The 16,344-nt window shown below is 50.9% G+C and overlaps 1 protein-coding gene across 5 annotated transcripts in view; it reads left to right on the forward strand.

Moving 5' to 3' along the window:
• Abr (ABR activator of RhoGEF and GTPase) overlaps nt 1–16,344 on the forward strand; it is a 181,070-nt gene that overhangs the window by 139,222 nt on the left and 25,504 nt on the right. For all 5 annotated transcript variants that reach the window (XM_020157938.2, XM_074046548.1, XM_074046547.1 and 2 more), the window contains 6 exons: nt 1,011–1,133; nt 1,484–1,559; nt 2,027–2,131; nt 3,140–3,214; nt 4,579–4,676; nt 5,013–5,144. In XM_020157938.2, coding sequence (XP_020013527.1) covers nt 1,011–1,133; nt 1,484–1,559; nt 2,027–2,131; nt 3,140–3,214; nt 4,579–4,676; nt 5,013–5,144 — 609 coding nt within the window. The remainder of the gene's footprint in view (nt 1–1,010; nt 1,134–1,483; nt 1,560–2,026; nt 2,132–3,139; nt 3,215–4,578; nt 4,677–5,012; nt 5,145–16,344) is intronic.

Raw genomic sequence — 16,344 nt, forward strand, 5'->3', positions numbered from 1 at the left:
CCGTGTCTCTGTGGGGGATTCCCTACATACAAGTGATGTGGCTGGGCAGATGACATGTGCTTTCAATTGGCAGATTTGCCTCAGAAAAGTTGTGTGTGGTTACAGTGTAAAAGAGCCACTGTCTCCCACACTGGCACAGCACTGTGAGCAGTCGTTATAATTCTGCCAGACTAGAGGGTTTAAAAATGAGATAAGATTAGTTCTAATTGGAGAGCTTGAGGACTGCACTGGCACTGAGTCCTAAAGTACAATAGCAGTTAATAAGAGGGAGGGACCCTTAATTAAATAGACGGAAAGCTGGAAAACTAGAGGAGAAAGCTGCACTGGCAGGGGGAATGGCTTGTGGACAGTGAGGCGGAGCCTGAGATGCAGGGTGGGGTGTGTGGAACACCAGGCTGGGCTCAGAGGCTGGAACTCAAGCATGAGGCCCTGTGGCTAGGCCAGCAGCTGGGGCTTCATGCTGAAAGGTGTCTGAGGTTTTTTTTTAACAAGCAGTATGTCTCTGTTGAACCCAGGATTTAATTTAAACAGGCAACTGAGGAACAGTGCACCAAAAGGTTTTCGTTACTTAAGTTCTATGAGAGAAGAGACCTTGCCATACCGCCCAGGGCCACAGGGGAAGAAGCAGAGGGGTTGGTCAGAAGGCAGAAGGAATGACAGGAAAGCTCAGACCATGTGTTGCTGAGAAGCAACTTAGGATTGACTAGTTCAGATAATGGCCCCGGATGATTTGGGGCAGAGGAAATCTTGGCTTGGTGGGTGAAGGTTGTGTAAAGGGGCATTGAGGACTTGGATTAGTTGGATGGCATAAGAAAGTTGTGCACAGGAGAGTCAGTCAGGAATTGGCTGGCTCTGGGAGGAGTGTTTCTCCTCACCTAGCTAGGCCCCAGAGATGTCAAACATCATATAATACAGAATCAGAATGTGCAAAAGCATGATTAATATACAGGGGTGCTGTGAGAAGTGGAGTCTGAGTGTGAGGGAAACCATCTATACCTCGTCCCCTGCAGAAAGCCAACAAAGGGCAGAGCCGAGCCATTGAGCGTCTCAAAAAGAAGATGTTCGAGAACGAGTTCTTGCTGCTGCTCAATTCCCCCACAATCCCCTTTCGGATCCACAACCGGAATGGAAAGGTCAGAAAGGATGGGGGTGGGACAGAGATAGCTCCTTCCTTAGTTCAAAGCTGCCCACTGTCCATGGCTCCTGGCCCTGACCTATGGGAATCAGGACTTGGCCCCATTTCTCAGAAAGCTGCCATGATTTCAGCTCTGGACTCTCCCTGATAGTGGGAAACCAGTGCCCCCTGCTGGTCATCACAGGCACTGGCATGCCCAGAAAGGAGCCCCTGCCCCTACCCCCATACTCCCAGCTGCTTCCTTCTCCAAGCTCAGGGTAAGAAGGAACTTTGATAGGGACTCCAAGGTCTGGAACTATGCTTGGCTGACTGTGATCACACCACTGAATTCTCATCTCCTTTCTTTAGAGCTACCTGTTTCTACTGTCCTCAGACTATGAGAGGTCAGAGTGGAGAGAAGCGATTCAGAAACTACAGAAGAAGGGTAAAGTCTTGCACTGCCTGAGTCTGTCCTCGCAGGGATGGTCCTGTGGCATTTTTAAGCCTTTTCATGGCCAGCATCTCTTCTTCTCCTTGGTCCTCACTGCCACCCTATAAGATGCCAGGGAAGATGGCCCTTTACTGAGCTTTCAAAGAATTTAAGTGATTTGCTTAAAGCATAGATGTATTAGTGGTAGGACTGGACTCAGAGCTCAGGGCTGGGTGTCATCCTCCCTCTCTCACTTTTGCTTTCATACAAACACTGAGCCTTCATTTAGATTCTTCTCTTGCCCTTCCGAAAGCACATACAACTGGGCCTGTGTGAATGTCTGTGAGTCTTTCCCTTTCTCCCAAGGACCAACAACTCTGACCCTAGAACTAAGTTGTTTTCCTATAGCACCTACCAAGGAAAAGCAGCAAGTTCTAGTGGACCGGTGCTGATGCTCCTTCCTCTCTTGGCTCCTTCTACAGATCTCCAGGCATTTGTCCTGAGCTCAGTAGAGCTCCAGGTGCTCACAGGATCCTGTTTCAAGCTTAGGACTGTACACAATATTCCTGTCACCAGCAATAAAGATGGTAAGATCTAGAAGCTGAGGTTGCCCGACCAGTAGATCCAAGCCCGCCCCCTGCCCCAGACACTGCTGGAGGCTTCTGTAAGGGCCTAGCTGGACATGTGTCTACAAATGGTTGATCTCTGCTCAACCAGACTGGAACTGTTCTGTTGCCAGGTACACAGAGTCCCTAGCTGTGCCGTTTCCCGCCCCCGCCAGGTCCTGTCCCCTGTGGTTTGGGAGAAGAATCTGCACCTGCCCCAAGGCACTGGGAGGTTCATAAGGAAGCCCAGTGGTGAAGCAGAAGCCAAAGCATGGGCAGTGGGAAGAAAGGTGGTAGGTGGATGAGAGTAGTATATGAGAAATCAGGCCAGAAGTTTCTTGGACAGATCTTGGAAAGCCTTGAATGCCAGACAAGGGAGTTTGGAAGTCATGCTGTAATCCCAGGAGCCTCTGGGAGGTTTTTGATCAGGAAGAGCTACAATTCAGGTTGGAAAGTAGCAGATGAATTCTGGCTTCCCAGGGTTTTTGAAAGAGATTTTGAAGACCAGCTTTCTTTGGCATATCAGGGTCATCGAGGGACCCATGTGTCCCAAGCATGGGGCCAAGCTGAGTCTTTTCTTTTCCATTAGTGGAGTGATTTATATTAGTTCATTTCCATTTTGAAAGCTGAAACTGTGGTCAGCCACGGGACAGGCAGGATTCAGAGGGTGGAATGGACTCAGAAATGGGACCAAATGTCTGGCCCAGGACAGTAGGCAGGGGCTAGCCTCCTAGCTGAGTAGAGCAGAGAAGCGCCCTAGTCCTACCTGGGGCAGCTCACAGTGGAGGAAACTTTTTCAGCCGGCCACCAGGTGGTGCTGTCAGACCAAGGCACAGGTTTGTCTCACTGTCTGCCTCCCCTGCAGCCTGGAGTAGGGGAGGGGGTGAGCCCCTCACCACCCCTACCCTGGTGACTTTTCTCTTTTTTTTTTATTTTTATTTTATTCATATGTGGATACAATGTTTGGGTCATGACTTTTCTCACTTGCAGATGATGAGTCTCCGGGACTCTATGGCTTCCTTCATGTCATCGTTCACTCTGCTAAGGGGTTTAAACAATCAGCCAGTAAGTGCCCCTACGAGCCCTAGAACAAGTAAGCGGGGAGGGTATTGTTCATTTTTCACAAAACGTTCTTGTGGGTCTGATGTGTGGTGCTCCCAGTGCCCACCTGCTCTACTCTGATCTTCTCAGACCGGGTCCCTGCCAGCATGCCTAAGACGTGAGGCATTAACCCCCGACTGAGGCCAGGAACCAGGCCTGCTGGCTGGGGGAGTGCCCCTGCCTTTGCCCTTTGTCTCCAAGATCATGCTCTGCCCCCAAGCCCTCCCTCTGTACATCTGAAACCCTGGAGCTGCAAATACCTGGGCTCCAGCCCCATATCTGCCAAGTGCCAGCTATGTGACCTTGGGCAAGTTTCTTAATCTCGCTGAGCCTCAGCTTCCTTTTCCATAAAAGGCAATCACACTTGTGAACACTAACCTGAGAGTGGCTTAAATATGACCCTGTATGTGCAATGCCTGCCCACATTCCTTGTCCTCCCCTTCCTTGTCATCTTCTCCTAAATATATAGATTAATGGTATTGTAGGTTTGATAGTGATACATTTAGCATTTTTTTTAGCAACATGGGAATGTGTGTCATTCAGACAGCTTATAGTTCCTACCCATTTGCCTGAGAAAACTGAGTCACATAGAGGTGACACAGGATCAGAAACCCAGGGCTCTTGACTCCTTCCTACTTCCTTCTCTTACTCTACAGCAGGTGAGATCTGCCCTCCCTGCTTTCCCTGCAGGCACCTTGTTGAGGCCGTGCTGCTGGCCACAAACAACCATCCCATCAGCTCTGCTGGGACGTCTCCCTGCCCTGCTGGGGTGGGTAAATTGGCCTTCCCCTCTGTGTCCTCACCACACTCTGGGTGAACCATGGTTATAGCACCTGTCACACTGCTTTGTCACTTATAGTTTGTCTCTCTCACTGTGAGTTCTTTGAAGGAAGGAACCAGGTCTTCTTTATCCTTCGATGGCTAGGAGCTCAGAAAAGCTGAATGATGCTGTTAATTTACAGAGCACCTACTGTGTACCTAGAGAAAATGAGAACACAGCCATGTGTGGACAGCACCTTGGCGTGTTCAAAGTCTTTGGAGGCTCTTTGTCTGCCTCAGTCCTCTGGCATGTCCCTGAGGTCATCGATATCATTCCCACTTTACTTCTGAGGAAACTGAGGCTCAGAGGGCTCTAGGGACCTGTCAGGGTTGCATGGGTAGTCAGGGGTGAGAATTCATGCTTTCTGACACCAATGCCCACCCCTTTCCTTTGTAGCATTTCTGAGGGGAATGTCGGGAAGGCCCTTACCACCACTACCCCTACCCTGGCCCTGACTCTGGGCCTGTCGGACCTCACTTGGTATGTCTGTCTGTCCTTCCTCCTACAGACTTGTACTGTACTCTGGAGGTGGATTCCTTTGGCTATTTTGTCAGCAAAGCCAAAACCAGGGTATTTCGGGACACAACAGAGCCCAAATGGGATGAGGTGAGTGGAGGAGGCTGGTGTCCCCACAAGGACCCCTAATTGTCACCAAGCATGCCCATCCCATTCCCTGTGCTCATGATCTATCTGCTGAGGGTGGCCAAGCCTGCCAATTGAACCATCCCTGTCCCCCTAACCCTCTCCTTCCACTCCTTGTTCATCTGGATTCAGACTAGTGTTTGTATCAATAGGTGTGAGGTTTCAGCTCAGGCTCCAAACTGTACTTCTCCTCACAGGCCCTGCTCTCCCCACCCCTGCAAAGCTGAGACCCACACCTGCCAGGAAATCACATGTCCTGGCTTCAGAGATTCAAGACCCTTTTGTCCCCTCTCTCACCAGGAATTTGAGATTGAGCTGGAAGGCTCTCAATCCCTGAGAATCCTGTGTTATGAGAAGTGCTATGACAAGACCAAGGTCAACAAGGACAACAATGAGATCGTGGATAAGATCATGGGCAAAGGGCAGATCCAGGTGAGGATCCAGGGCACCAGGGCAAGGCATGGGGAGCTGCTAGACAGTGTGATACGGTTGAGAAGTGTCTTTCTCATGTGTCATCTTGGTCAAGGTGTTTGACCTTTTATGACGTTAGTTCCAAGCTGGTTTGAGAAAAGTTCCCCAAAGTGATGGTTCATCCACACTGGAGATGGCTTCTTACTGTAACCCCAGCAGCCCACAGGGGCCTGGTTCCGCAGGCTTCTACACCTGGCTCAGGCAGATCAGCTACCCTTGTTTTCACTTCACTTTCATCTTTTGGTGGATTTTTCCTGAAACACTGTGTTGAAAAGGATCCTGAAGCCATGTCATGAGCAGGAAGGGAGAGCACTGTGTTGGATGAGCAGTGTCTGCCATGGACAAGCGATCGGAGGAAGACATATGTCCCTAGCATTTGCTGTTCTATCACAGGGCTTGGGTTCCAGCTGGATTGCTGGGTGCTGGTCTCGGACTTGTTGCTAGGTTTGCTGGACTGGCCTCACCTGTGTTGGAATCACTGTTTCAGGGGGGTCCTCTGGATATCGGTAGAGATAGATCCTCAGTCAAGCTAAGAGTGCCTGTCTCAGCTTTGTTTCTTGGTGTCCTGTAAATGTATGCAAAGAAAACGGTCTTGTTTTTAGCTGGCATCTTTGGAACATTCTGCCAGTTTTGAAGATGGCTGCTATCTATTTACCTCTTTAGAGAACCAGGCTTTGAGGCAGGGAGTACCATGCAGCATGGAGCTATCCATACTCCTGCCTGATACCTTGTGTAGCCCCATGCTTAGTATACAAGTAGGAGTAGTCTATGACCATGAAATCAAGGGAAACAATGACAGGGACATACTTGGTTTGGGGCGTGAGCATTGTATGTGCCAAGCTTCTTGACCATTGCCCCTGACATAGGCTGTGGCAGTCCCAGCTATAGCTGGATGATATGTTTTTGCCGGAACTGTTTGCTTTGTGATGCATGTGGAAGCTGACTTGACTGGGTGTCTTTGGTGGCAATCAGACCCATGTGGGTCTCCCCCCAACCCCCGGCTGCAGTGTCTGAACAGAGGAGTGGCACAATTTGGTAGAGGCCCATCCATCTGCCTTGTGTCACCCATATTCCTGAGCATATCCCTTCCTGAGGCTGTGGGACCTGTACGCTGCTCCTTGGCACTGTCGCCAGGGAGACAGTGCTGCTAGGCAACCATATACCAGTCCTTCGTTATTTAGGAAATGGGGGTGACAAGAGAAAACTCTCTAAATCCACTCTCCGGAACCTGCTCTCTGCAGGGATAAATGGTGAAAGCCCTTTCTCCATGTCTCTGGGCTGGCCCAGAGGGACAGGCAGGGACAAGGTTCTAGGCTGAGGACACCTGCCCAGCCAAGAGACATGAGCAGCAGCCACACTCCCTGGGCCACTGGTGGGTGTAGAATGGAAGAATGAAAAAGGATGTCCAGGGAAGCCAGTTCAGTGGACACCATGGCCCATGACTCCCCCCAGAACTCAGATTCCAGGACCAGAAGGCTGCATTCTTCCACCTGGACTTCAGGTGTCACTTCCCTCCCCTCACTCAGCAGCACAGGCCCACAGGGGAAACACGCCATAAATCATCACATCTTGGAGACAGGAGCAGATGGAGGCGGAGGGGGAAAGGAGGCAGCCAGGTTATGTTTGGCAGAGCAGAAAGCACAGTCTGCTAAGGAAAATGTTTCTGTGTTTAAGCTTCGAGGAATGTTAAATGCCTGAGAGTTGATATTAAAAGAAACACAAACCTTCCTGCTGCCAGCTGACCTGGGCCAGTGAGCGGGCAGTTTAGAGCTGGAGGCCTCTGGAGGCCTTTGAAGTCCCTCAGCACTCAGGTCCCTGAGCACAGCCCTTGGCCCCCAGCCACAGAGCTATTTCAACCGGCCTCCTATGGATCAGGGTTGTGCCATGGCTCATAAAGTCTTGCCCCGTGGCTGCCCTCAGAGCCACCAAGGATGGCCAAGCTGGATGGCGTCTGCACCAAGCCATTTCCACATGGCCAGGCCCCACGAAGCCATGGAACAGCCTGTTCTCATAGCTCGTCCCCACCTCCCTCCCTGCCACGTATCTAAGGAAAGGAACTGACACCAGCCTTGGAGCTCAGGCCTGTCCCCTTCAGCAGCTCTGAGGATGGAGCCAAAGATGGCTTCCTGGTAGGCCCAGGACCCTGGGGATGCTCTGGTGAGTAGAAGGAAAGGTTGGAAGAAGGCCACTCTGTTGCCCCCCTTCTCTCTAGGTTCACTCCACCTCCATCCAACCAGAGAGCAGTCAGGGGTCTTATTGCCTGAAGTCCAGGCATTTGCTTCTGTGATGAGTCACCCAGATATGGCAGTGGAGGCAGGGACTCTGGAGCAGGAGGATGGGGTGGGGCAGCATTTAATGACAGATAAATGGCAGTGCAAATCACCAACATATGTGTCCAGAATTTGTGTTCTTGGGAGCCTGTTTCCAAATACTGTCTTGTAGCTGGGTGCCTGTGGCTCACACCTGTAATCCAAATAGTTCACAAGACCCTATGTCGACAGATCCCTTCACAAAAAAAGGCTGGTGGAGTGGCTCAAGGTGTAGGCCCTGAGTTCAAATCCCAGTACTGCAAAAAACAAACAAAAAACCAAATACTGTCTCATGTGATCATGTAATAGTTCTGCAAGGCACATGACCATTCTGTCCTCCCCAGCTCACAGGTGAGGGCACAAAGGCACTGAGGCTAAGAACCTTGGCCAAGGACCCCTGCTGGAGTGTGCAGGGAAGGCCACGCTCTCTTCTCTGTGCCATGTTCCCATGTCTCAGGCCTTCATCAAGAAGCCTCCCCACCTGGGGGAAAGGCCCTGGTATGGCTAGTGGGCTGGACAAGGAGCTGCCCCAGTATTCTGCTTTCTGACATAAAATGAACCTATGGCTGCCTTTGCTGGAGCATTGTCACCTCTAGGCAGGGCATGTTTCTGCCAGGTGTACCTGGAAGGAAGTAGACTGCATGGGAAAGAGCAGGGGGAGGGTGTGTGACCCAGAAGTAACCCAGTGTCACCTGGCCTTGAGTATCCTGCTGTCAGATTGGAAGGACAAGCATCCTAATACATCATACACCACTATGCTGAATGCTTCCCATCTGTGACCTCAGGGATCCTCACAGTAGCCTGAGGGCAGTAATGCTGTCATAGCTGTAGGCTGAGAAAGCTGAGGAACCCAGGGCTTCAGCAATCTGTCCAAGACCAGAGGAAGAGCCAGGACATGACCCATAATGGGCTGCTGACTCCAGGGCCCTTTGCAAGGTACTCTACTGCCTTCCACTGCTCCATGAGGAATGGTGTCAGGGGGCCTGGGGGAGGTAGGGGGAGTCCTGTGCCTCTGGGCACACAGAGAGGGAACGGCTATGGAGGGCTGGAGGTAGGAAGCTTCAAGGAAGAAGTGGGGCCACAGGGATTGGAGTGCACTGGATCTTTTAATTCCAAATGCAGTGTTTGTTTTAGAAACAAAATTGCAACCATAGTAAAGACACTTGAAACAATCCCACAGCATCCCACTCCCACCCATCTGGAGCAGCTACGCTATACTGTGCCTTTTCTCTCCCTTGGATATATATTTTTTAATTTTAATAGAGGTTCAATCACATTGCATTTTGGTTTTTTTTCTGTTTTCATGGGATATTATCTTAAATTCCATCTTTAGCTGCATGTAGTCTTTAGATACTCCTCTTTTGATACATTGTCAAAAGTACTTTATATCAACCATTTTTTATACTGATTGACACAATAATTGCCCTCTTAAGGCTCTGTGTTATGTCTAATGAGGTGGGCAGGCACTGGATCAGCAGAGGAGTGGGGTGGGCATTCCCAGGGAGGGACCCACATGGCAAAGGCAGGGAGGCAGGAATGTGCAGGGGGCGGGGTGGGGGGGTGGGAGGGGAGCTGAAGTTCAGGAGCCCAGCTGGCCCTAAGTGGAAGAGACAGGGGAGCCCTGCAAGTGGGAGGGAGGGTGAAAAGAAGAGAATCTGTAGGGTTTGAGGCTAGCAGGAATCTAATCCAAGCCTCCTCCATAGGGAGGAGAAAACCAAGACCAGAAAGGGTGAGTGACATGCCCACAGTCGCACATCTGGTTAGTGGTTGAGCAAAGGCTCCAAATTCAGGGACTCCCATCCAAATTTGGTCATGCCTGGTCAGCTGGGTGAACGAAAATGCTTATAGGTGGGATGGAGAAAGCCTTAGATGTCAGCCTATTACTCTCAGGGATCTGTCCTTTGTCACTGAAAGATCCCACCAGCTTGGTCCAACTCTTCTCTTCTACTCTTAGGAGTCTTCCGTTTCTTTCCAGACCACAGGACTGCTCTACTGACCACTTCTTTTCTGCACTACCTCCAGCCCAGCCAGGCCAGGGTAACAGCTTAAATGGGAGGCCCCTGGTTTGGTTTTTTTTTTTTTTTTTTTTGAGTCTGCTTTGGCTCCCTGCTCCCGAGGGACTCCTGTGTGTTTATCCTAGTCTATTTCCAGCCCTCTGCTCTAGGCTCCAGATGTGCCATCCCCAACTGGGACCTACCCGCTAGCTAATTAGCATATTCCCAGGATCCAGCCCTTCTTGGCTGCAGAGGTCTCCTTCTGAGCCCACTGCTCAGTTCCTGCCCCTTGAGACTGGAGCTGCCTAAGCCAGAGGAGCCCCTCCGTGCCCCTCATCCCCTAGCTCAGCCACAAGCCTGGGGACTGCTCCCCTGACATGGCAAGCATCTTCACTTTCCCGTAGCTTGCCTGGGCACCCCTTCCTAGGCACAGGAGTTTGTTGCATCCTGGGTTGGGGAGGGACAGAGGTCCAGGCCAAAGCTGGAGCCTATGTCTGAAGGGGAAAGGAAATATGGGGGTGGAGGAGATTTCTTTGACATTATTGATAAGGTCACTCGTAGGCTTGTGAGAGATGATACTTGGGAGGAGGTCATGAAGGCTACATCCCTGCCTTCAGGACTGGGAATGTCTCCAGGCCCCCGATTGGCAAATATCACCATATCTAGACCCTCTTACTTTTTATTCTTTTTTAAATTGTAGTAAAATATGCCTCACGTGAGACTTGGCCTTTTTAATGATTTTATGCTTACAGCTCAGTGGCATTGTGTGTAAGGTGACTACCATCTAGCTCTAAACCTTTTTCATCTCCTCACCTGAAACTGACACTTAAACTCCAATTAAACTCCAAGTATCCTTCCTTTCTCCCCCGCTCTCTGCAACCACCATGCCTTCTGTCTCGCTTTGGCCTCTTCATATAAATGGAGTGCTGTGGTGGTTGTCTTTGTGACAGGCTTGTTGCACTTGACATAATGCCTCAAGGGTCATTCGTGCCATAGCACCTGTCAGAATTGTGTGTGTGTGTGTGTGTGTGTGTGTGTGGTACTGGGGTTTGAACTCAGGGCCACATGCTTGCTAGGCAGGTGCTCTACCACTTGAGCCACTCCGCCAGCCCCCTCAAAATTTCTTGTTTTTGGAAGCTGAACACCACGTGCTGTTTATACATTCATCCATCTGTGGATATTCATAGTTCTAGGTGACAAAAGAAGCAGCCTTGTCTCTGGGGATGGGGATATCATAGCCTCCTCTCTTGGCCTGGGTTTCTCCCAGCCCCACCATATGTCCATCACTCTCAGCTGGGCCCCCCATGACCTCAAGGCACAGATGGTCACTAGGTACCTCATAGTTGAGCCACCTCTAGCCTTCTGTCCCCCAGGGAGGCATCCTCGGCTCATTAACCCTTCTTGTCTCAGGTCTCCTGTCCATTCTCCCCTTGGCCATGTCTTAGATATATTCAATGTGGAGTCTGATGACTCTGATGCTGTGAGAGGGACCTGGACTGAGGGATAGGAGACCAATTCCTGGTTCCTTGACATCTTGGAGCCTCAGTTTCCGCATGTATTCAGTGGGAATAATTATTCTCACTCTTCACCAACAGCTTATTTTGAGGCTAAGGCTCAAGGCGTGGAATCTACCTGAAAGAGTCGGGCAGAGCTCTGCCATGAACACCCATGCTTTCCACTGGATCAGTCACTCAACTCTGTCAAGCACCCTTTAAATGTCAGGCAGTGCTGTGGATCCAAAGAAGAAATAGGACCTTACCATCTAATAATGAAGCTACAGGAGAATTTTGATCATTTAGTCAGTATTGAAGGGTCAGACTGGCCTGGAGCTCTCAGCCTCACTTTCCCCATTCATTAGTTGGGAGAACGGGTTGAGTTATTTTACATCTCTGAGCTTCAATTTCCTCACCTGTAAAATGGGCTGTGATGAAGCCAGAATGGGAGAGTCCACAGAGCTGTGGCATGGAGCCTGGCACAGTTAGTACTTATTTAATGACTAGAGCTCTTTGCTCTAAGCTGGCGGATTCAGCTGTCTCCCCTAAGGATTCTGGGTGTGGCTTGTCAGGCCAGGCCGCTTCACTCCTAAGGCTGCCACCTGTGAGCCATGCCTGTGTTTGGGCCTTTGAGTGGCTACAGCAGCATCTGTTTTCTTTGACAGAGTCAGACCAGTTTCAGTGGAGGACCTCAGCATTGCCCTGCCCCACCACTGAGCAGCTCTGGGCTTTCCCCCTAGAGCTGGACTTGGTGCAGTCAGGCCCAGAGCACAGCGTGAGTGAGGAACCCAGGAACAAGGGGCCTTTGTCATCCGCAGGAGGGCTGCTCTGGTTTCAATTACTCTGTAGAGTGGGAGGGATTTGGAGGGAGCACAGGCCACAGTCTGCTAGGGCAGGAGTCAAGAGCTCCCCTCTAGCCCCTGAGGGGTCTGTGTCCCTATCTGACTGAGCCCAACTGTCAAGCAGGCCAGCTCTATTGCCCTGGTAGCCTGGGCTCTGGGATGACCTAGAGCCCCTCCCTGGGCAGATGACAGGACCAGTAACATGGATCCTCAATGCCTTGTCCCATTTGTCTTCTAGTCCCTTGTTTATAAGCCACACTGACCACAGCTGGGCCCCTGATCCCTGGGGGAGGTTGTATTTTGACTAGAATGGAGGCAGAGAGAACTGCTGAAAGGAAGCCTTGCTAGTGGGCCTTGCTTTTTCATTCCACTATCCCAGCCCAGCAAGCCCTCCGTCCTGGTATACAGCACAGCCCCAGCCAGCTCCCTGCCCCCAGCCCATGCCAGATACGCAAGTCCAGGAGCAGTGTCTGCCTTGACTTTGTGTTTTGTGTCCCTCCTGCTAGCCATTCTCAAAGTCACCCCAGGTGGAGGGCTTTCCTTTGCTGCTGTCACCAGCACTATCTCAGCCCTAGAGGTACATGAGGACAGGGAGGCTGAGCATCAGGCCTGATTCTGGTCCTTGCCTCAGACACCTCCTCATCCCAGGGCCCTGGTGACTGGGGCCATTGTCTTGCCTGGGCCTCACTCGCCCAAGCTACTGCACACTCATTTTTTTCCCAACCCAACACTCCACCTGCTATCACTCTTCAAAGCAAGTCTAGATGCCTCAGTGATATAGGGAAAATGAGCAGCAGAATATTTTTCATTGGCAGGGTGAAGTCAGAGCAGGACCCTACAAGAGTGCCAGTCCACTGTCCAAATTTTTTTCCAAACACATGGTGCAACCCTGGTTTAATCGCCTCTGTTGCCCAGGTGTTCCTGGTTTGAGGAACTTGAACTCTACAAGTGCATTCTGGAGACAGGAAGCAGATGGAGGCTGAGCCTCTCTTTCCTCCTCATTTGGGAATGCCACTTGGCAAGCAGGCTTGGTGCCTACTTCCCCTGGCCTACCTCTGAGGGGTGGGCAACAAGCTGAGAACCAATCCAGAGAGAACCTTGCCACTTGCTTCTTTCAGGCCTGGGACACCCAGCATCTTGCCAAAGCACAAGAAGCGTTCTCTCCTCTCAGCTTAGGGCCAGGGCTCTCAGACCCAGAGGTAGAAGAAGACCCAGGTTTGATGCTAGCTGGCTGGCCAGCTGTGGGTGTCTCCTAGAGTGTGTCCTCTCAAGCCTGTCTGGGTGTCAGAGGAGCCCCTAGAAGTGAAAATGCAGGCATACATGGTGCTCAGCAAGCACTCACCTCCCTGCAGCAAGGCCTGCCATTTTGTCCTCCTTGGAGTCTAAAATTCTAGTCCCCACTTTTGTTTTTTTCCAAAAGTTCAAGGGCTTAGCAGAACTTTCTAGGAACTCCCTGAGTTAAGGCTGAGGCTGCCACTGGTACAGGGTCCCCTTAGGGTGAGGTCTGCTGGCTTCCTCCAAACCTGCAGCACCTGCAGAACCTATAGCAGTCCCTCCCAGCCAGTCTGGCCTTGGCTGTGGCACTGAGGATGTGAGCACAGTGCTGTTGGGTGAGCCTGCACAGTCCTATCCTTAAAGGCAAAAGCTGAGCTGTACTGGCTTCAGGGCAGACCACCAGAGTGACTTAAGAACCAGAGCAACCCAGAAAACGCCAGCCTGACTGACCAGATGAGATAAGTGTTATCCCACTGGAAGGCTACCCAGGGGAATCTACATCAGCAATGCAGAAACACAGTTTTCCCAAAATGGGGTGAGAAGTGGAGATGAGAAATGAGTTCTGGATCTGGAACTCTGACCTGGAAGTTTCCTTAAAAAGCCCCTCATCTCCCTGACCTTCTCATCTTCCCCACCCTGAGGGAGCATGAGGGCCAGTGACCATGTCAAGGGAAACAGCAGTTCTCATGAGAACTGTTGACTCTGCTCTGAGTCCACACAGAGAACTTTAGGACTGAGCCATAGATACTAGAAAGGAGGTTCTGGGGCTTCAGAACTTGGGAACTCACAGCAGGAACTTGCAGAAGCCCAAGACAGGCAAGGGGAGGACAAAGGTGTGAGCAGGTAGGTCCCATATCCCTGTCTTAGCCAGGGTCTCTACTCTCTTCTGCTCTTACCTGATTGGGGGAACAGGGAGGTTTGGGGACAGGGAGACTTTGGCATATGATTCATTTGGGAAGAAAGGGTGTATGTGAGTGTCGTCAGCCAAGAAAATTTCTTTATTTGTTTTTTGTTGGTTTATTTATTTATTTGCAGCACTGGGGTTTGAACTCAGGGCCTCATACTTACTAGGAAACACTCTTACCACTTGAGCCATTCCCCAGTCATTTTTTGTGTTGGGTATTTTTGAGACAGGGTCTCTCATACTCTGCCCAGGGCTGGCTTTGAACCACAATCTTCCAGAATAGCTGGAATAACAGTCGTGAGCCACCAGAAGCTCCTCATTCGTTATTATTTTGTTTTGTTTATGCTGAGGATTTGTTTGAGGTGGTTTTTTTTGTTTTTGGTTTTTTATTTTTTGGTGGTACTAGGGTTTGAACTCAGGGTCTCATGCTTGCTAGGCAAACACTCTACCACTTGAACCACTATACCAGCTGATTTGATTGTTGTAAAAACCAAACCCAGAGAATATGGCTGCCAAGTCCACAGTTACCAGGCAGTACTGGGCCAAGCTTCCTGGACTTCCCCGGACTTTCCTCTGGTCACTATACACTCAGGGCTGGGTGGAAGGGAGTTCCTCAGTAATACTGGAAGAGAAGGGATGGGTCGAGCACACCCTGCTCGACCTACTTTCAGACTCAGCCCCTTCTGCATCATGTAGCCTGGGAGGCTCTGTGTATCCAGAGCCAGTCCTGGGGTCCCCTGCCCACTGGCTGTACCAGAACACCCTGGCTACACTTTCTTCCTTCAAGGAGAAAGTAAGCAAGTAGCAGGGAGTCTGGGAATGCTCCTGGCTATGACTTGTGTCCTGGAGTAAGGAAGATAGGTTGGTCGTGGTGGTGGTAAGGAGTGTTCTGCCACTCTGTTCCTACTGGGTTTAGTTCTAGATAAGCAAGACGTTCCCAAAGGCTCGAGTGGATTTTCTACCCTTTTCCGTGACCAATGTGCCATGAGAAACACTAGGGACTGCCAGGGATGTACTGTCCAGACAGTCCTTCCACAATGGACAGCTCTTGTGCTATTTCAGCCTCTCCTATCTACCTAAAGCCACCATGCACCCTGGGGACACCAGCCTGAGGTAGGCAGGCAGAATGGAGAGTGAGGCCGAGTGGGAACCAGCAAATACCTTGGATTGTCCATGAACCAGGGTAGGCTTCTGGGGAGGTGGGAGGAAGACAGCTCACCTTAGACAGGCTTGGTGTGGGCTGAGGAGCAACTAGTTTTTCATCTTAGCCTTCTGCTTTCCTTCCACCATGCATATCTTAAACCTGGAGCTCTCCCTGGAACCTACTCCCCAACCCACCCTGGGCATCTAGTCACCAATAGCCATTTTTCTATGAAGAGTGCTCAGATTGCTGCAACCACATGCATAGTAACAGGCAGGCATAGACCCCTAGCAATCTCTGGGGCCTAAAGGAGCACAGTTGCTGTCCATGGAGGGGAAGGTCAATGAGGGGGTGACCATGGCTCTATTTGGCTGAGTTAGGCTGAACTATAGGACGCCACCCTGTCTGGCGTGTAGGGGGTTTAGTTGAAAATATAGTTTCTAGGCTTAGCTCTAGCATTGGCTGCTTGCTGACTTTGAGCAAGGGGTTCCTATCTCTGAGCCCAGTGGAGTCCTTGAACATAGCAGATACTAAGAATCTAATGAATGGGTAGATAGACATATAGATGGGTATGGCTTTCATTTCTGGGCAGCCCTATAGCCTTCATGCTATAGGTTTTTGTTAGAATGGGGACCAAACAAGGTGAGAGCACACACTGGGGAGGATCCCATCCTTGGTAGCCCACAGCACCCTGTGATTATGGCCTCTCTGGACTCCTGTGTACTTCCCTCCTGGTTCCTGCGCCTGTCCTCAGGCAAGAGCCATTCCCAGGCTTCCTTTTTGTACCCCACAGCCTCCGCCCACTTTACTCTCTGCTGATATCTTGCTCCCCAGCTCTGTTCTTTTGGGCCTACCCCATACTGCACTCTTCTGAGGCTGAGAGGGGTGTTCTTGACAGACCTCACCACAGCCTTCCCACTGCTCATCTTCTTTCTTATCCTTAGTCAGATGGAAGGCTCCTCTGGCTATTGCAGCTGGGATTGTCAGGGTGACCTGTTGGAACCCCCCTCCCCATATCACTCCCAAATAGTCCTCATGGGGGGCCTGTGGCCTTGGCCTAGTCAGCTGCTCAGTAACTCCTCCTTCCCCTGCCCCCACCTGCACCTTCCTGGCTTAGAGTTGTTTGAGCTAAAGGACAGGGACAAAGGAACTGGGGTTCTAGCTTGGACTGGGGGAGGATGAAAGTCATTCTGGGAAAAAGGA

Source organism: Castor canadensis, chromosome 11 (genome assembly GCF_047511655.1).
Source record: "Castor canadensis chromosome 11, mCasCan1.hap1v2, whole genome shotgun sequence".
Taxonomy (NCBI): domain Eukaryota; kingdom Metazoa; phylum Chordata; class Mammalia; order Rodentia; family Castoridae; genus Castor; species Castor canadensis.